Below are 20759 nucleotides of genomic sequence, written 5' to 3' on the forward strand. Positions count from 1 at the left end.
ACCCAATTCTCCATCCCGAAACAGCAGTCAGAACCCTGCTTTGAGAGCCCACAGCAGATCCTCCATCCTGAAAAGTCATCCCCCACCCATTAACAATAAACATAAACCATCAAACACCTTCTGTTGCTTCTCTGAGAAGGTAAATGGTGCAAAGTCCCTCCCCAGGGCTGCTGGGCACAGTGTGCTTCACGAGGCAAGTGCCAACATCCCAATAAATTATTTCACACTAGTACTATGTAGTGGTGAAAGCCAAGCAGAGCTTCAGCAAAGCACCATTTACTGATCCCTCCTCTGGTTGAAGCAATCTGTTGGCAGCCTAATCATCCTCCTGTTTTCCTCCTGGCACATACCTGCATTTCCTTCTTCCCCAAAATCTGGGGGCAAAATTTATTTTCTTTGTAAAAAGCCACCAAAAACCAGAAAGCAAAATCAAACCAGCCAAGCGTGGTGCCCGGGAGCTGCCTGCATGCATCACCGTGGCTGGAGCTTCATCTGTGCTGCAGCTGCTGGCAGTGTCAGAGCTCATCAGTTCAGTGATTCAACAAGAGAGGCACAGCAAAGCTGGGCCTTCTGTTCCTTGCCCAACACTAATATTACATAAATGCTGTCTTTATTTGCAGTTTCATTCATAATCCCAGCAGTGCTGCCCATTCAAAGGCTGCTGAGCCAAGTGAGCTCAGCAGAGTTGGTTTTCTGCAGCCCTGTGCAGAGGGAGGCTTAGCTCTGGCTTTTCCCTCTCCTGCTTTGCTGGGTGACTTTGGACTCACACTTGGAGCACTGGGCTGGACTGGACTGCCAGGCTGAGCTTTGCACCATGTCTATGAGCTTCACCCTTTCCAAACAGCATCTGAGACCCTCCCAGGGAAAATGCTACTGGAGTACAAAGCACTGCCATCAGACTGCTGAGCACAACCTGTGTTTATAGGAAGTGTACCTCTTATTTTCCAGATAACTGATGGCAAAGAAGGCTACATTGCAATGGGTGTATGTGTTGGGACCCAGGACATCCCTCTGGCTGCCCTGGGTGATTCCAGGCCCTGGCAGGGGCTCAGAGACCTTGGCACAGAGTCACAAACACCTGTGCCTTCAATTTTAACCCATGGAAACAATTCCCAACTTTGTGTGAAGATTTACGAGCCACAATAGTTTGAGCAGAATGACAGTGAATTTATCACAGGGTGAAAAAGTAGAATTTTGGGGTTTTAGAATGGGGGTTCAGGAGGCAAGATGGAGGAATCTGGGCATGTTCTGTCTTTCTCCTTCTTGGCCTCCATCTTCTGCAGTCATGGTGACACTTCAGGATTGGTTTAGAGTAGAGACAGACTGTCTAACATAGGTGATAGGCATGGGAAAATTAGCCAACACCACCAGGGATTGTGCCACAACCTGGACAGATCTCAGCAGGTCAGAGAAAGAATGGAACAGATAAGAGAAAATAACCTTGGAAAGCAGAACCAACGGATCTCAACTTCTTCTTCAGTCACAGGGCTGGATAAAAAGAGACTTTCTGATACCTCAGGAACCATTTCAACCACAGAAACCTGAGATGTACCAAAATACCCAACAGGATTTCCCGACAGGTTTCCATGTGGTCCAGGACAAGAGACATCCTTTACAAAAATTTAAATGGATTCTTAATGAGTCTGCGAAAGACAACAGTTTAGTGAATGCCACAGTTCCCAAACCAGAAGCACAGGCTGGGTTTTAGCATTAAATCTCAAAGCATTTAGAGAAAAACTTGTCCTTTAGCTGTCAAACACTGCCAGGACAATCTTTCAGCAGAGCCTGCTGGGCTGTTCATACTGAGAACTGGTAATGACTCCTGTATTGCAGGTGCACAGATAAAAACTCCTTCAAAGATACTGCATTTCCTACCACTATGAAGTAGTAATTAAAAATAAATCATGTTTTACACAGGTCTAAAGAGCCCTCCACATCTGGCTAATCAAAGGTGAGATAATTAAAGCCAGACATATGATTTGGAAGTGAGGACACTTACTGCTAAATGTCCTCCAGCTTTGCACACATCAGCTTGTACAACTTGTGATGTCTGAAAGTAAAACTGTATTAACAGTCTGAAACTGTCGGAGGAATGTAAAGATTTTAACTAAAAGTTACCTTGGTGTACTTGTAAAGTCCAGTGTGCAAAATCCACTTCTAAAGTGCAGCTTATAACTTATTTTTAGTAGTGAGAAACCAGTTAAAAATAGGTTGAAAAAATATCTTTAATGGAAAATTCTACCCATGCAATGACTCATACAATTAAAAAGTCAATTTTTATTGTATTTTTGTAGCTGTCTGTAAGCATAGTATTTTTTTAAAGAGCAAAGAAACATTTCCTCAAGCGAATTTAAGTGATTTTATTTTACTCACAGTTTCATGTAAATTGTAACATCACCACTTATATACAAAATTAGTTGAGTAGGTCAGAACAGCAATGATTTCCTCAGCAGGCAATCATGACCGAGCAGACAAACACTGATTCACCACTTCCAGCAGGTGAGAGTTTTCCAAAGCAGCTGCCACCCTCTCCTTATCAGCAAGCTGTTTGTTAACTGCAGGAAAAACCCACAGCAAACATCAGGACAGAGGCACTGGGTGTGCTGAGGCTGAGCGAGCACAGCTCAGGGTGCTGCAGGGCTGGGGATGCCCAGGGCACCCCGGGCTCTGTCTCTGCCACAGCTGCTCCTCAGGTGGGACACAAGAAATCCCCTTTTCCTCCCCTTTTCCACGTGCCCAGGCACAGAATCAGTGACTGACTGAGAGCACAGCCTGAGGAGGTGTTTGAAGAACACTGCAGCCCAATCTCAGTGACACTCCGTGCTCCTGCTGTGGAGCATCCCCCAGGATCTGGTGCAGAAAGTCCCAGACACGGAGCAGATGCTCTGCAGCTGTGGGAACCTCTCTCCTCGCTAATTTTCAAGATTAAAACAAATATAAAGACCACACAAGAGAGGACTAAAAGCCTTACCTGCGTGCTCAGAGGCATGTGTTCCTGGAGTTATGTGAACATCCAGCTGAAACAGCAGCACACAAGAAACAGGGGACGAGTTCAACAAAACATTGGCAGATTAAGTTCAAACAAATAAAAATGAAATAGTAACAAAAAGCAGGGAGAAGGGACATTCTTGCCACTATCAGTTAGTCAATATAACAGAATAAAATAAAAGTCTAAAATTGCAGAGTATTCTGCATTTGCAGGTGTCTAAGCTGCTCCAGAAAGGGTGAGAGCTGCCCTCCTGCCTGGCACAGAGCATGCAGTGATTGTCCTCAGAGCCCCCTGGCCATGACAACAGCCCCAGAACCCCAACAGCCCCAGAACTGTGTGCTGGTATTTCACCCACTGCCCTCTCTGCTTCCTGCAGAGTCCCTCACACAAAAATAAACAAAGCTCTAGTTATTTTTCACTGCAAGCTTGGTTTTTCCCCCATTTTTTTTTTTCAATTTTTCCAAACACCTCCCCCACTTCTGCTTTGATCCCCACCTTGAACCTCTCGGGCAGCGAGCGGAGCAGCTTGACCTTGATGGAGAGGCCGATGAGCGTGGCCATGCTGCAGTGAGGGATGGTGGGCGTGAACTCCACCGACACCGTGCTCTGGGCATCGTCCACCTGCGGGGACACCGCTGTCACCCCACAGCGCCCGGCACCGCGCACGGGCACCTGTGCTGGGTGCTACTGGAAATGCAGCTAAACACTATGCAAAATACTATGAATACATTTAAATATTATAAAATATTATGTATCATTAATATGGGAATACTATGTTAAATATATATAATATTATACATATTATATTATAATATAAACATTAAAACTATAACAATTCTAAATATATTAAATGTTACATATTTAAATAATATAATAATATAATATAATATAATATAATATAATATAATATAATATAATATAATATAATATATTTTAACATGTATAATGTAACATAATTAATATATATTATTTAATATATATTGAATAGGTTCAATATTTATATAATTATTATACTTATTATTTATAATATTTAATTTATTAAACATTTATATTACATTAAAATATATTAATATGTTAATAATATTAATAATTTATTATTTATAGTAATTAATATTTATTATTATTATATTTATTATTATACTTAGAATCAATTATAATATGCATTATTATGTATTATTTGATATCTAATAAATATTGTGTAATATATTATTAAATATTACCATATTTAGATATTATATAATTCAAATATTATTTAAACATTATATATTTAAATATATTATATAATTATTAAAATTATAACTATTCTAAATATATTTATGTATATTTTTTATATATTTAAATATTATATTATATATTATTTAATATATATAATGTAACATAATTAGTATATATTATTTAATATATATTGAATAGTTTTAACATATTATACATTATTATATTTATTATAATACTTAATATAAATTAACAAATAATATGTATTAGTTATTATTTAATATGTAATTAATATTGTATCATATATTATTAAATATTATAATATTTAAATATAGTATTGTTTAATTTTTAAATTTTCATTTAATTATTAATATAATATAATATAATATAATATAATATAATATAATATAATATAATATAATATAATATAATATAATATAATATGTTATCGGACGGCTGAGGCAGCACATCCCGGCGGGATCTCACTTTCACTCGCATTTGCTCGACGACGTTCAGCTCCTCCAGGGTGAGCGGGTGCTCGGGGTCATTGATGGAGCGGATGAGATGTGCGCGTTAAGGAAAGCGGCGCCGCCCGCCTGCCCAGCCCGGCCCTGCCCTGCCCTGCCCGGCCCAGCCCGGCCCGGCCCGGCCCTGCCCTGCCCTGCCCTGCCCGGCCCAGCCCGGCCCGGCCCTGCCCGCCGCTCCCGCAGGATATCGAAGATCTCCCGGTCGTCGATGGCGTCGGGCAGCTCATCGTCCTCCTCGCGGGCGGTCACGGGGCGCTCCCCGGAGCGGCGGTAGATGAGCGGGTTCGCGTTCTCCAGCGGAGCCGCGCCCGGGCCCACCATGGCGGCACCGACACCGGCACCGCCACCGGAACCAGCCCGGAGCGGGATCGGCGGCGCACCGGGGCGGGCTCGGGGCGGGAGCGGGGCGGGCTCGGGGCGGGGCGGGGCGGGGCGGGCCCGGGGCTCTTGGGCTTCCCCAGAGCCCGGCTCGGCCGCAGCGCCGGGCTGGAAGCGAATGGAGTCGGCGGCGCAGTGCCTGCCTGGGCTCCGCTCTGCCGAGGATGCTGCGATGCAATTGTTTATCTCATCTGTTCCCTACTCTGAGCAATCAAACAAAAGAACCCAGCGCAAATTTAAACTGGTGTGGCAGTGTGGGGATGAGATACTTTGGCTTCATACACGCCTCTAAAAGGAGATTAAGGCAAGAATTTACTATTTTGATTTGGTTTTCTTTTCTTATTGTTACTTTCTAGTCATTTGTAATCTAGTCCTGGTTGTTGCGGGGGGGGGGGGGGGGGGCAGGTTAGGGGTTTTGTTGCTTTTTCCTTGTCGTGGTGTTTTGGTGCCATTTTTTGTTGTTTTAAGGGGGTTTTAAAGAACTTGATAGCATTTAAGCTCTGTGTTCAGACTTGCCCTGTGTTCTCCGCCGGTGGCGCTGGCAGCCGGTGAATGAAGGAGCGGCGATCGGCGCCGGGCACTGCCGGGACCGCCTGAGGCCCTCCCGTCCTGCGGGGCGTCGTCGGTGACCGGGGCTATATCGATAATAGGGCTGTATCGCTGATCAGGTGCTGTATCGATAATCAGGTGCTGTGTCACTGATCAGGTGCTGTATCGCTAATCGGGGCTGTATCAATAATCGGGGGCTCTATCGATAATCAGGGTCAGTATTGATAGTCGGAGCTGTATCGCTGATCAGGTCTGTACCGCTAATCGGGGCTGTATCGATAATCAGGTGCTGTGTCACTGATCAGGTCTGTATCGATAAGCAGGGTCTGTGTCGCTAAGCAGGGTCTGTGTCTCTCTCCTGTTTGTTTTTGGCGCTCTGGAGGCGTTGGCTGCCGGTCACGCCGCGGTTCAGCCTCGCTCCGTGCCCCGGCTGCCCTCGCCGGGACCTTTGTCCCCTCCTGTTCCGGATAAAAGCGCAGAGAGCCCCCGGGAGCCCGGGGGTGACCATGGCTCCTGCGAGCCCGATCGCGGTCCTTTGTGCCGGCTTTGGGTTTGTAGCGCTCCTCGTGTGCGGGGCAGAAGGTGAGCTCGGTGAGCTGGTGCTGTTCTTGCTGCTGGGGAAGCCGCTGCACCAAGTGCCAATGATTTTTACAAAGGCGGTAAATCTCTTCTGCTTTGGTTACCAATCTGCCAAAATGCCTTCGTGATGCAAAATTACTGGTTTTGTGAGATGATTTAATGAAAATAAAGCTTTCTATCTTTTTTAAAAGGTAGAAAGCAGCAACATTTCTGAATTCTCTAAATAAAATATTTTTTAAGATCTTGTTGAATGATAAATTTAGGAAGTGTTAATGGGTTTGCTGTTTGCTCTGAAATTTGCTCTTGCAGGGTGACAAAATCCTGCCCTACCTGGCTCCAGGTGACACTGGCGTAAGGGCTTGGCAGGGGGCGTCTGTCGCTCCACCAAAGCAATATGAAGACTGAACAAAATTGAAACGAATAACCTGAAATGTTCTAAATTAAACAATCAGTTAAAAATACTTAATGGAAAAGTCTGTGTGACAGTTATGAAGGTGCAAGTTAATGATTTTTTTTTCCTTTTGTTTTACCTAGGACAGAGTGGTGCTGGGCCAGAAGTGACCATTGCACTCGGACGGCTCAAAGGAACACAGACAAATGTGAAGGGCACAGACAAGCTTGTCGATGTTTTCCTTGGAATTCCTTTTGCAAAAGCCCCTCTTGGATCCTTGAGGTTTTCTCCACCTGAACCACCTGAACCCTGGACTGGTGTGAGAGATGCAACTTCTCACCCACCGCTGTGAGAGCTGTTCATTTGTGCTGGTCAGAGCTGTGTTTATTGGGGTGCAGGGGCCTGAGTTGATATTTGGTGGTGGATACACTGCCAGTACTGCTGTAGTGTTTCTAGTACAGGTGTTGAGATGTGCTTTTACAGGCTGCACCTCTCACTGATTATAGATAAGACAAAATTCAAGCACCCTGTAGGGATTCAGCTGGGTGCAAAAGTTTTCTCTACTGTTGTTATCTTGATGCTATTGCAGGTTTAGTACTAATAATTGAGCTTTTTTTTTTTTTGCTTTCTTTTTTTGTGAAGCTGTCCTCAGGATCTGTCCCTGTTGAAAACAGCTGAAAAAAACTTCAAAGAAAAGCACCTTGCATTCCAAACTTCTGAGGACTGTTTGTATCTCAGTGTTTACAGCCCCGCTGGCTCAAGCAAAAAGGACAAGTTACCTGTATGTAAACCATTGAACAAGCTTGTGTTTTATAAAGCTTGCAAGTAATGATTGCTCCTAAGAGACTTAACTGCTTTTGAAAATGTGATGCTGCACAAGCAGAAATAATATTAGCATGTAAAATTCCAAGTCCACCAATCTGAAATTCAGCAGCCATCGTGCTTCGGTGTTTTGGTGTTCCTAATTCTCTGATATTGTTTTCCTTTTTCAAGTGAAATCTGCAAACCAGTGCATAAAGGTTGTGTCTCACTCTTTTGTTTCCAAGGTAATGGTGTGGATCCATGGAGGCAATTTCATATTTGGTGGTGCTGCTCGCTATGATGGCTCTGCACTGTCAGCCTATGAGAATGTTGTGGTGGTTTTAATTCAGTACAGACTGGGACTCCTTGGATACTTCAAGTAAGAACACCTATTTCACTTTGTAAAAAGTACTTGCTGTCATGTTGAAAGCATGGGTAGTTCTGATTGCTAAATGTGCTGGGCTTCTGTATCAGCTTCCCACTGTTAGAGTGGTTTAAATGTACATAATTCACCGACATCAGGACTTCAGAACACTGAGAAATGTCTGTACATTCCATCTGCATGGTCATGTCATTGTAGCCTGCTATCAGATCATAGGTGGGCTTATTTGGTGCTGGACAGGATGTTTGTTCTGGCCTTTGCTTCCATCCTCTGCTGTGTAAAGCAAAAACTCAGGCAGAGTAAAGGCCAGGGGTGTACCTGAGCAGGGGTGAGCAGAAAATGGAGGGAGTCAGGGGCTGAGGTGTGACCCTGAGGGGCTGTTGGTCACTTTGCACCAAGCACAGAGTGCTGGGGTGGCCTCTGCTGTGCCACTGTCACTGTGCCACTGCTTTGTGCTTTCTGAGATGGCTCTGCTGTGCCTCTGTCACTGTGCCACTGCTCTGTGCTTTCTGAGAGGGCTCTGCTGTGCCACTGTCACTGTGCCACTGCTCTGTGCTTCCTGAGATGGCTCTGCTGTGCCACTGTCACTGTGCCACTGCTCTGTGCTTTCTGAGATGGCTCTGCTGTGCCACTGTCACTGTGCCACTGTCACTGTGCTTTCTGAGAGGGCTCTGCTGTGCCTCTGTCACTGTGCTTCCTGAGAGGGCTCTGCTGTGCCACTGTCACTGTGCTTCCTGAGATGGCTCTGCTGTGCCACTGTCACTGTGCTTCCTGAGAGGGCTCTGCTGTGCCACTGTCACTGTGCCACTGCTCTGTGCTTCCTGAGAGGGCTCTGCTGTGCCACTGTCACTGTGCCACTGCTCTGTGCTTCCCTTCCAGCACTGGTGACGAGCACGCCCCTGGGAACTGGGCGTACCTGGACCAGGTCGCTGCCCTTCGGTGGGTGCAAGGAAACATCGAGCACTTTGGTGGAGACCCAGCTTCTGTCACTCTCTTTGGGATATCTGCAGGATCTTGCTCTGTTTTTGCACATGTAGGTATATAGTACATAAAAATAAAAATCTTCAAAAGCTTAATTATGGTTTTTGACCGTGAGTTTAACAGCACATTGGGTGAAATCTGGAGATTTAGCAAATAAAGATGTGTAATTCCCAACTGAATCCAGGAGTTAATAGACTATAACTAGCATAAAGTTGTAAGGTAAGGATGTTAATGTAGAATAAATACTTTTTGTTCTTCCCTTCTTGGCAGGTGTTATCTCCTTTATCTAAGGGTCTCTTTCATAAAGCTATATCAGAGAGTGGAATTATAATTCCCCCCAGTAAAAATTTACGTCTTTCAACAGATCTTGAGGTAAGCTCATTTTTTTGCATTTTAAAATCTTTATAGCCTAAAATAGGCTTCTTCTATGGATAGAAGGATACTATATATCTATATAGGATATTTAAGGGGTATATGTAGATATCTAAAGGATACTTCTATGTGATAATTTGTTTAAAAGAAGAAAGGGGAAAATGTCATTGTATACCATGCAACAAAGTTGATCCAGTTTATTGTTGCAGCACACCTGTTGAATTTTGGTCTGTTTGGTGTTAGAAATAGATTGGAAAGCTGTATGATTGTAACAGCTGTGGGCTGGCAAAGGCATTTCAGTCACACACATATCAAGCCAGGCAAATGTCCATTTTTATAGCCACTGTACTTGATACAGTAACTCTGGCATTTATTATGGAAAGTTTGACAAGAATCCAGAAGAAGGATTCAGCTTTTTATTGACCTACAGTCTTTTAGAGAGAGCCTTTATGTGAAGTAAATTAATTAAATATAAAACAACAAAAAGCCCCAAACTTAAAATAAAATAACTTTCACTAAGTGCCTTTTAATATCTTTTCCTGTAATGGCAGACAGTAATAATGTAAATATTTCTGTATTTTCTTTCCTTATTTGGTTTATGCTAAAGCTTGTATTATCTCTACAGCAAAGTTTGAAAAAACAGTGAATGGAAAGACAGCAAAAAAGAGAAGTACAGCAGAATGATTTCACTTTGTGATCAAACAGTAGAACAAAATACTCAAAGATCTATGAAGCTCACTTAAATCTGCCACTAACAAGCTCTTAACAGCAGCATGTATAATGATTTTATAAGAGTGCTTGTCTTTGTTGATAATTTTCAGAAAATTGCCAGTATCTTCAAGTGTGATGCAAGCAGCTCCCTCTCCCTGCTGGACTGCTTGAGGAAGCAGGAAGCAGAGCACATAGTCCTTAACAGCAAGGTAGGTGAGGCTTCATGGCAACAGAACTTTTAATGGCTCACTTGCAAAACTTTAGCTCAGCCTCTGATCAGAGTTCACTGATGGTCCGTTCCAAAGTTGATTTTTCTTATCTTTTGTCAAAATACTCCCCAAATGTTGAAGCAATTTCACACATCAATTCTTTCTGGAAGTTTGGCAGTGTCACAGCACCTGTGAAGTTGAGCAAGGCCTGAGCACCCCTGTGTTTTAATCCTGTCAGAACAGCCCAGGATCAGGAACTCTTTACATTCCTCTACACTTGACCCAGCCAGGCCTGCATTTTACACTCTTGTGCCAAACTGAATTTATGTTACAGTGGCTGTAGATACTTGAATTTCTTAAAGCCCTTTTTTGCATTTTGGATATTCAGTGTGGACATCTTACATGATTTGAAGGAAAAATTTGAAGTACTATTAACAACTAATTTGATCTTTTTTTTTTCCTCTTCCTTCAGGAAATCTCATTTCTACCCTTAGTTTTGGATGGAGTGTTTCTTCATAAGCCACCTGAGGAGATATTGGCTGGAAAAGAATTCAATGCAGTCCCGTTCATGATAGGAGTCACCAACAATGAATTTGGCTGGAACATTAGATCGGTGATTTAATGTCTATTCTTTATTTTTATTGTGTTTTTAAGTGATAGGACAAGTCTTAGCAGTGATGGAAATACGTACAAGGCAAACATTGCTTGCATCATGGCTCTGCAGTGACCCAGAGCCACTGGGTCACAGAGGGTGAGAGAGGCTTCATCCTGCAAGTTAAACTGCATGGACACAGCAGTTGGAACATCAGTTTTGTACAGTGCTTTCTTATCCTACAGATTTATCCCTCATCCAGGCAGAGAGAGCAAAAGAATGCAACAATCAAGGACTTGTTCCTGAAAGACAAGTACAGCCAATCCTTTCCCCACCAGGCTCAGTAGTCAGGGTTGATATCCAGAGTGCTTAAAAATGTGCCACTGATCACCTCAACCAGCTTCCCCTTGGTATCATAACCTGCAGAAAGAGCTTTCATCTGAAAATCTCACCTGGGGCAGAGTGAGGGCACAATGCACGTGCCCAGCCCATTCTCCTTTCTCATGGGAACTCAATGGGCAACTCCAAAACATGAGCAAATGCTCTTAGTGCACAAAAACTGCAGGAGATGGATTTGTGTCCTCTCCTTTCTTGTCTCTTTCTTTTATTTCCTAAATATTTCCTTTGTGTAGTACCAAGCATTTGTTCTGAATCTATGAAGTGGCTGTTGCTGGTTGGAAGTCCCAGGAGAACAATGCAAAGTGAAATCTGTTTGAATTTATTTTGCAGACAGAAGAGTTGTTTTATGCAATGCTGTAAAAGAGGAAGAACACTGTATTAGTTTTATTTCAAAGGGCTCAAACAATTGGACTAGAGACAGACTTAACAGTCAGTGACTTCTAAGATCTCCCCCAAGAGAATGACAATAAGCCTGTGAGACAGAAGCAGCTTTTTGCTTCACCTCTGTCTGCCCTCATGTTTTCTAGTCTTACAAGTTTCTTAGCATTGAATTAAGGATAAACTATGTATTAGGAGTGGTTTATCTAGAAACCTTCACCAAGACAACATTTACTGCAGTAAATACAAGCTTCTCAAGGCAGCTGCTGCATTGGGCTGCACTTTTGCATATGATATGATCCTTTAAAAATAAACACCAGTAGTAAGAATTAATGGAATAATGTAGTTTCAATGTTTAAAATAATGGAGACATTGAATGGTATGCTAATAACATTGTTTTTTTCTCTCTGTACAGACATCAAAAATGAAAGGTTTGAGGGAAATAGGAGATAGAAAATCAATTGCCTCAACTGTAGAGGTTTTTCTACCAATGATTGTAAGTACTGCTGCACTAATCTAATTTGAGAAGTGAATTTTCTTTTTCTTGTATGTAACAGATTTGGGTCTCACTGCTTGAGTCACAGTGTTACTGAGGGCTGAGGCCATGGCAGGCTTTGGGGAGAATCCCAGCAAAGTTGACATGACCAGGGTGTATAGAATTACACAGAAATAGGATTGAGCCAGACCTGGCATTTGGGAAAATGCCTTTTTCATTCTAGACCTCAAAGAATACTTTTATCTTACATATTTGTGGGATTACTGTAATAGCTTCCCTAATGTTAAGGTATCTCATGGCTGATCTCCTGCTTTAGGGAGTTTCAAGGTGTATTTTTCAGTATGTTTACATTAAATGTAGCCTTTAAAGTAGTTACATTGCACTCCTAGTTTTGAGGTGCATCTTTCAAGCAGCAAATTCTAACCCTGAAAATTTACACTGTTTGGAGATCCCATTGACCTTGTCCTCTTGTCTAATGGTCCATAAATCAAGGACTGAGAATTTACTTTTGTGATTCCCATCTCTCTTCTCCAGACGAAAACAGAAGCTGAAGATATTGTCAGGAGAAATTGCTGGATCTACACTTATTGCTGCAGGGTTTTAACCCATATAAATCTGGTGCAAATTTGACCTAAGGTGGTTGGTTTGTTTGGGGTTTTTTTGCCCACAAAAAGCATGAATAGGTTTTGTTTCCCATTAACATGGGTGCTGACCTGGACATTTGTGCCTTTGCAGAATCTCTAAAGTTTAAAAGATGGCAAATTTAGCTGCTAATTTAGACTGTGATTGTCTGTTTGTTGCTTGTCTCTTAGGATGTACCCTCAGATTTTCTGCCCATGATCTTAGATGAATATCTGGGAGACACAGAGGACCCTGCAGAGCTCCGGGACGGATTCCTGGACCTGCTGGGGGACATGGCAATTGTCATGCCAGCCATTAAAGCACTGAATTATCACAGGGGTAAGCTGATCAGCAGCAGTGGGACACTCAAACCCCCTGCTGCAGGCTGGATCAAATGATGCAGACACAAATCCTGTCATATGTAGGCAGCCCTTCTTGAGATTCCCACTGGGAGCAATGATACAGGTCTGCAGGGTTGTGTCCTTTATCTCTGTGTAAGTGTGCTTATAATCACAATATATTGAGAGCAGAGCATGATAACACAAGTAAATATTTACTAACTATAGTATACAGGCTTAAAAATTAAAACATATCAAAGGACCTTTGTCCTTTGGCCCATGGCTGTTTGGGAAATCAGCAACTCTGTGGTCTGTAAATTTTCTGGTGTGTAGGTGTAGAGAAGTCATGTCAAGATATTCCAAAGTGGAAATAATTTGATATTTTGTTTTTTCTATGTTATTTTAGAGTGGATCTTCCAATTTTTTTTTGTGTGTGTAAGCTAAGCACTTCATTTTGCATTAAAAGTAGAAGTACATATTTGAATGTAACAATTACACTAGAAATGTGCCCAGTATAAAGCTCTTTTTAAAGCAGTATTTTGAACAGCTGATGACAGCTGAAGTTTATGTATCTCTTCTGTAACTCCCTGTTTGTTATGTCTTGCAGAGTCTGGAGCTCCTACCTACTTCTTTGAGTTCCAGCACCGGGCCAGTGCATTCAGGGACAGCAAACCTGACTATGTGAAGGCTGACCATGGGGATGAAGTTGGCTTTGTCTTTGGGGGGCCATTTCTGGCTGGGGACATCCAGCTCCGCAGTAAGGAACAGACACCACTCGCTCCTGAATGAGTCCTGTAGCCCTGGCATTTTTCTATTCAGTGTTCTATTAACTTCCATCAGATTAAAGTGCATATATTGGCAGTGAGACCAAGCCATAACCCTTTCTCCTGGTAGAATTGGTTTTATGCATTTAACCATCTTCTCCAGCTTCTCTCCTTTCCAGTTTGCTTGGTCTGCAGCACAGTCAGTCCCACATCTTGTCAGCAATTCAGCAAATAGAACATTTTGTAGAAAATTCACTGTCACTGTCCCAGCACTGTGATGAATTTGCCAAATGGCTTTGGCTGAAAATTAAATTGAAGGAAAGATCAATTAAATTTGCAGGGTGCTTGGGAAGCAGGAAATCCAGGATCTCTTCTTTTCCTGAGGAATTTAGGCCAGTGTCTCCTCCTTTGAGGAAATCCCATGGGCTGTCAGGCTCCAGAGAATGGGGGGCTTGGCTTCTTTTGCAGGAAGTGATTCCAGCCATGTTCAGAGCAAGACTTGGAATTCCAGTGTTTCATTTTCTGTGTGAAGATCCAATGGTTAGGTCTGTTTTGCCTCACAATTCAATTAATACTTGAGCATTTATTCCAATGGAACCAATCCACTGAGGAAGGATTAAGGGTGTACTCCTAAAATTCCATGGGATTCTGGAAGTTCCCTCTGTCAGAATCCCAATGACTCTGCCAGTCACTGAACAATTAAGAAACATGATGCCACTTCTTAAGGAACATAATTAATCCAGCAATATCCTTTAATTACATATGCCTAAGACAGTAGTACTCAGCATGAAGTATTTTCTGTCCTGTGAAACATATTAGGAACAGTTCTTATTTTGACAGAGACACAAAAATTTGGCTTATTTTAAGTGAATTCGCTATTTTTTTCTGCTTTTGTTTTTGTGATTTGCACAATAGTTCATAGTCTGATCAAATATGTACATCAAAGCCTCCATAAATGAAAGTATTTCCTTTTAACTTCATTGAACTTTGGAGCAATCCACCTGTGTTGTAAAGCCCTTTGTTAATCTGTAACCAGAGCCTTTTCCTTTTTTTTTTTTTTACTTACGTACCATTGGCACTAGGAAACACTGAACAGCTCTTTTCCTCTTTGCCTGAATTTATCAAGAGCTTTAAGATACCAAACATTTTTCTTAGTGTATTGACATGCATTTATAATTAAAAACACACAGGAACTGAAGTAATTCTCACCTAGTGATACAGTGAGCTTATGTTATGTATAACTATATTTAAAGAAATACTCTTGAAGTGCTGAGAAATGGAGTGGCACCATCTTGTGTGAGAATGGAGAAATTTTTGCCTGGTCATGCTCTGAATAATAGGGAGAATTTCAGTCCCACAAAACTAGAATGGGATCCAGGAAACACAGCCATGTGGCCCATTCCTGGAGTTGTACTGGGATGCAGAACACGTGGGGGGTTTTTGGTTCTGCTCTGATTTCCTGGAAGGTTACAGGCACATCACCTTATTTCCTTGTTCCCAAATTCCCAGATTTCTACAGTAGGGTAATGATGCTGAAGTCATTCATGAGGAGTGCTGAAATGCCCTGATGCTTGCTGTAGGAGTGATGTTGGCCAGTGGTGTTGCAATTGCCATGTTGGAATTGCCAATTGCCAGCACATTCACAGAGGGAAATCTGCTGCTGCTGTAAGAGCCATGTCCTGATTTCTGCCACACAGAGCAGCTATTCTCTATTGTGTCTTTCAGGTGAAGTTACAGAGGAAGAGAAGAACCTCAGCAGAACTCTAATGAAGTACTGGGCTAACTTTGCTCGAAATGGGTAAGAATCATGAAGTTCATGACAGATACTGCTGCTTTGCACAACAGGGGAATTGTCTGGTTTACTGATTCAGTCAACTTGTGTGATTGAATTCCCCTGTGACTGAAAAGGGCACTCACTCTTCTTTCCTCTTGCTTACAGAAATCCTAATGGAGAAGGTCTGGTTGAATGGCCATCTTACAACCTAAATGAAGAATACTTGCAGATAAATCTACAACAAAAGAAAGACAGAAAGTTGAAAGAAAAGAAGGTAGAATTCTGGAAAAAAGTGATCCTTGAAAAGACAAAGAGCAAAAGCACACAAAACATGAAGTTTAAATTAGAGTTATAGTTTACAGTCTAAACATGCGCATAATATGCAAAATATTAGGATATTAAAAATGATTTGAAGTATATTTGAGGATAAAATTGTTTCCCTCACTTTTTCTTCACAGTTGTCATATCTGCAATTATTCACTGTAATAATTCCAGTTGATCCTCACTTGACAAATACAGCTACCAAATTTCCCCAATGCTCATGTTTTTCTGTCACTCCCCATGACTGAAGACAGAATGTAGCACCAACATTGTTTTAATAAAGGGAAATCAATGAAGACCCAATTTGTGAGTCTCTTGATGCCAAGTTTATTGGTGGTACAGAAGCTTTGGTGTGGTGTAAATACAGAAATGTCCCCTGTGGAAAGAAGATGAAACTACAGAAGGTTCTGCTTTGTCTGTTGGTTTTACACAACTGAGACAGGATAGTTCTGACTGCTGTGGTACTTAACCTATAACAGTAGTGCTGGAATTAAGACTTCTCCCAAATGTTAGAAAAGGGAGAAAAATTCTCCAGTAACTACAATTCTCTGCTTTTAAATTCAGTTGTGGCTCCTCTACAAGGATTAACATTTCTGTCTTTTCCCCAGTGCTTCTCTGTGTGCTCCAGGCTGTCCCCTGTGCCACTGTCCCTGTTTGCACTGGCTCACAGCCTCACTGCCAGCACTGGTTCTGTCCCAGGGCCAATCCAGGGTGCTTTGGCTGCCAAGAACAAGACTTGCACTCTTCATGGCAGAGTTGTGAATCAGTTCTCTGCCATGTCTTTGTCTGCTGTACCTGGCTCCTAGGCTGCTCCAGCTATCCCATATCACCAAAGGGAGATAGAGAAGGTGATACAGAGACTCCATCATCAGAAGGCATGAAAAGACACTTTATTATTAGAAACCCATAGTTCTTATAAAAATACTGGTGGACCTAAGACCTGGATTGGCCTTTAGGAATCTTCTCTCACCTATTGGTCAAGAAGGGACAACTCCTCCTTTAACATTAAACAGATGTCAAAGACATCTTTGACAAACAGAGATTGCCTGCCAGGTGCAGAGATTGAGATAATAATTGTTTTAACTCTTTCTCTGAGCTTTCTCACAGCTTCCCAGGAAAATCCTGGGAGAGCTGTGTCTCTCTCTGTTCAGAGGTTATGTGATTACCACAATCCCAGCCACGTTCTTGGTCACTCTGGTGCCTCACAGCAGTGATTCAGCTCCACGCGTCCTACAGGGCAATGAACATCTGTTCCCCCTCCATTCAGCTCCCCTCTATATCTCTGGAAGAATTTTTAATTGTTCATGGCTAATAATTTCCTACAGCAACTAGATACCCATCCTTTCTTTCCCAATTACTTTACTGGAAGAAGTAGGGTAGGATTTTCTACATTTTTTTGCCCAAGTTCTGTTGCCAGGCAGAACTCAGGAGCAGGGTGAGGCTGTTTTACCACTGCAGTTTTGGTAAGCAAAACTTCCTCCTAAGCATCTGTCCTCACTTCTTTGTTTTCCCTCCTTTGTTGTGTGAGGGGAATATAATTTCAAAACAGTTGTGCTAAATCTTCATTGCACAAGCCTTTGAAATGTTGTGTCACTTCCTTTAAAAGGAGACAAACGAGATATTCTGTGTATGGGTGTGCACAGAACACACGCTCATCTTGTGTATGCAGAGAAGTGCAGTTGAATTGACCTCCTAGCACAGGCCAGCACTAAAATCACAGTGGAAAGTGTCAGAAGATCTTACTGATTTCTATGTAGAGATAAGCACTGTGATGCTCCTGTCTCCTGAGGTGAGTCACACTGTTTCTTTAGCATGTGGTAAAGCTGTCCAAGCTTCAGAGGCTCTAGATCTAAGTTTTACATTCTGTAGTTTCATTGAATCCTCAGCAGGGGCTGTGATATTTTATTGTAGCAGTGGTCCCCTGAGCAGGGAATAACGAGCATTGAGTCCATGATTGCAGAAGGCTGATCAATCACTTTATTGTACTACACTACACTACACTACAATATACTATGCTATGCTATGCTATACTATACTATACTATACTATACTATACTATTGTTGAAGATTACAATGCAAGATGTTTTCCATTACCATCTGTATGGCAGATTATCTTTTGTCAAGTGGGCAGTTTGCTTTATCTCTCTCTTTGAGTGACCACATTCACTCCTCCATCGGGAGGGGACATCTGCTGATTACAGCTATTGAATGTCACTGCATGGCTGATAAGAGCTATAACATCCCATAGGGAGATGTGAGCCCAGAGGGAGGAGCCAAGCATTGCTACCCAGATATAATCCAGAGGTTTTTGAAAGACCAGCATGGCTTTCTCTACGAGATTCTCCAGAAGAACAGCAGCTGTTCTTCCACTGGCTCTTCAGAGGAACAATACATCCTTCTCTACAGGATCCCTGCTCCAACAGAACCACCCCTGACACTGCAGGAGGGCTGCAGCCACATTTCCAATGGGACTGCCACCAACAGCCTGACCCACAGGGTGTCAGGTTGGGTTCTGACTCTGTCAGTGTTGTTCTAGTGTACTGCATTGTTTATTTTATCCTTTTTTTTTCCCCTTTCCCTATTAAAGAACTGTTATTTCTTGCTCCCGTATTTTTGCCTAAGAGCCCCTTAATTTAAAATTTATAGCAATTCAAAGGGGTAGGGAGGATTTCCATTCTCCATTTCAAGAGAGACTCCTGCCTTCCTTAGCAGACTCCTGTCTTTCCAAACCAAGACAGCTATACCATATAAAAAAACCATCGTCCTTGCCAGACAGTCCATATACACACGTGGATCCAATTGGTCAATGAATCCAAACACCACCACCAGTGTCCAGTTAAGAAACCACCCTTTGGTAAACAATCTCCATAACATATTCCACATGTGCACAACAACCGGTGCAGCAAACGGAGATAAGAATTGTTTTCTCTGAGCTTTCTCACAGCTTCTCACAGCTTCCAAGGAAAATCCTGGGAGAGAATCATGTCTCTTTCTGTTCAGAGGATATGTGATTACTACAATATTTGTCTGGTTTTTTTCAGCTATTGAAATCAGGACAGGTAGCCATTTATTGCAGTACAAAGAGGCAAAGGTCATCATGAGGCAGGAATTTTTTATTGACCTCTGTGCATTATTCACGTATGAATTATGCCACATTATGACTTATGCATTATTCACTGATTGAGGGCAAGTTGCAAAATTTCTTTAATTTAATGCCAAACAGGATTCAAGAATCATACTCGCCAGGTATGTAGCACTGTCCTCAGATTCTAAGATTCTACAAGTCTGTGCCACTGGAGTAAGAGTCTCCACATTTGCAAAACATATATGCCATGCTTGTAGATCTACCAAAGTATCTCCAGACAAGGCTGTAGAGATCTAAAGTCCCATTTTTTGTTATCTTATCCTACTGTAAGTAGGATGGGCAGAGGTCACAGAAACTGGTCTGCACACACACTATTTTCAGAATGGCTGCTTCTCTAGGCCTGTGGATAGGATGTGGGCTCAGAGTAGTTGCAGAGTGGCTACTTGAGAGAGAATTAGTGAGTAGAACAAAAAGAGAAAAGCTTGGAAATTAAAACATTAATGAAGGCAGAAAATAAAAGGAAAGTAAACAGGAAAATATAGAGACTAGTAAAATCAGCAAAGATCAGGTCATAGAAGATAACAACTTTGTTACATCAAAAGGAGAGAGCAGCAGGTGGAGTACAGGATATTTGCCTTTGCAGCAAAGGACCCCTCCTGTAGCTTGTGTGTCACGAGTGAGCTGAGGCATGAATGCTCACCAGTGTGGGAGCTGAGCCACAAGGAGGAATTCCTGCAGTTCCATCTTGCATGGAAACAGTTTTCCCTTGCCAGGAACAAAAACAGTCCCAGGTAAGAGGAGACAGTGAGAGAATACACAGCAGCACCCAAGCAGGCAAACAGGAGTGCAGAGTTTACTCCTGTGCAGTCCTTCTGAGGTGTCTAGGAAAACTTCATCACGCATAGAGGTAAAAGATCACACATAGAGGAAAAAGATCATCTATTCGCAGCTGCATCACTGGTACCCCAGCCCCCAGTACCATTAACTGCATTTAAAAATGCTCACTTTATCATTACTGTATAGACCGTATATTCAAACAGTGCAGACTACTCCCAGGCCACTTTAATAGACCTTTTGTGTCACTCTTGAGAATCAAGGCAAAAGGCCTGCCAGGGAACACATATAGGCCCCAAATTCATTGGTACTCTGCACAGAGGGTTATGTCTTCATTGTTTTCTTCACAGCATTACCCATGAGGCGGGGCACAGTGAGCACCGGCCGTGCCCTCAGCCTCAGGAGCTGCACCCAGCACAGCCTGGCAGGGCGGGCAGGGCCCTGGGGCAGAGCTCAGGAGCCACCACAAACCCAGCACAGGCTGCAGACACAGCCAGCACTGCTTGGGGTCACCTGCAGTGCCTGCCACCGGTTTGCCCTGCGAGCAGCCAGGTTAAAGCTGGCTGGGGTTTATCTCCAGGCACTGTAAATCACACAGGTGCTTTTCAGAGAATAAAAATGACTTCACGTTTACTTCGGTGAAAGTACACCTGCAGGGCTCTGGTTTGGTCCCGGCTAGGCTGTGTTTCCCACCCGCAATCTCAGTCCCAGAGGCAGTGAATGGGAGCGAGCAGAGCCGAGGTGCCCCGCGGGTGTGTGCGGGGCAGGCTGAGCAAAGCCTCCCCCGGGGCCACAGCCGGAGGTGCTGCAGCCGCAGGACAGCGCTCCCGGCAATGCCGGGCCGTTTGCAAAGCGCTTGGGGGCCGCGGTGCCCGGGACTGCGGCACTGCCGCGGCAAAGGAGCGCTGGGGAGGCAGCGGGAGCCCCGCGGGCAGGAGGGCTCCCCGCTGCCGGGCCGGGCCCGGCAGTGCCGGCCTGGCTCGCAGCCCGAGCGCTGCCTCGCCTCAGCCGGCTTTGCCTTGCGTAAGGCGGCCCAGCCCCAGCCTATAAAGGCCCGGCCCGCGGGCTGGGGCCCA

At 43.2% G+C, this 20759-nt stretch overlaps 2 protein-coding genes across 2 annotated transcripts; one reads left to right on the forward strand and one right to left on the reverse strand.

Moving 5' to 3' along the window:
- Window positions 1-2335: 2335 nt before the first annotated feature.
- Window positions 2336-5118, reverse strand: CIAO2B (cytosolic iron-sulfur assembly component 2B). The gene is made up of 5 exons (XM_058033944.1): window positions 4915-5118; window positions 4688-4765; window positions 3485-3610; window positions 2972-3017; window positions 2336-2555 (listed from the first exon to the last, which is right to left on the reverse strand). Exons 1-5 carry the CDS (start codon window positions 5047-5049, stop codon window positions 2458-2460), a joined length of 483 nt encoding a protein of 160 aa, XP_057889927.1. The 5' UTR covers window positions 5050-5118; the 3' UTR covers window positions 2336-2457.
- A 1039-nt stretch (window positions 5119-6157) lies between these two features.
- Window positions 6158-16067, forward strand: CES2 (carboxylesterase 2). The gene is made up of 13 exons (XM_058033907.1): window positions 6158-6237; window positions 6769-6973; window positions 7268-7406; window positions 7672-7805; window positions 8688-8841; window positions 9060-9161; window positions 9983-10081; window positions 10554-10694; window positions 11866-11946; window positions 12759-12906; window positions 13513-13662; window positions 15395-15467; window positions 15609-16067. Exons 1-13 carry the CDS (start codon window positions 6162-6164, stop codon window positions 15796-15798), a joined length of 1692 nt encoding a protein of 563 aa, XP_057889890.1. The 5' UTR covers window positions 6158-6161; the 3' UTR covers window positions 15799-16067.
- The last annotated feature ends 4692 nt before the right edge of the window (window positions 16068-20759 follow it).

The sequence above is a fragment of the Melospiza georgiana genome, chromosome 14, assembly GCF_028018845.1.
Source record: "Melospiza georgiana isolate bMelGeo1 chromosome 14, bMelGeo1.pri, whole genome shotgun sequence".
Taxonomy (NCBI): Eukaryota; Metazoa; Chordata; class Aves; order Passeriformes; family Passerellidae; genus Melospiza; species Melospiza georgiana.

What these genes read in the sequence shown, in the direction of transcription:
- CIAO2B (XM_058033944.1), bottom strand. Translation starts at nt 5,049, where the DNA reads ATGGTGGGCCCGGGCGCGGCTCCGCTGGAGAACGCGAACCCGCTCATC. An exon ending in CGCTGCCCGAGAGGTTCAAG is followed by an intron (nt 3,018 to 3,484) that starts GTGGGGATCAAA and finishes CTGCTGTTTCAG; the next exon opens with CTGGATGTTCACATAACTCC. An exon ending in ACATGCCTCTGAGCACGCAG is followed by an intron (nt 2,556 to 2,971) that starts GTAAGGCTTTTA and finishes TTTTTCCTGCAG; the next exon opens with TTAACAAACAGCTTGCTGAT.
- CES2 (XM_058033907.1), top strand. Translation starts at nt 6,162, where the DNA reads ATGGCTCCTGCGAGCCCGATCGCGGTCCTTTGTGCCGGCTTTGGGTTT. An exon ending in ACATAGTCCTTAACAGCAAG is followed by an intron (nt 10,082 to 10,553) that starts GTAGGTGAGGCT and finishes CTCTTCCTTCAG; the next exon opens with GAAATCTCATTTCTACCCTT. An exon ending in AGGTTTTTCTACCAATGATT is followed by an intron (nt 11,947 to 12,758) that starts GTAAGTACTGCT and finishes CTTGTCTCTTAG; the next exon opens with GATGTACCCTCAGATTTTCT.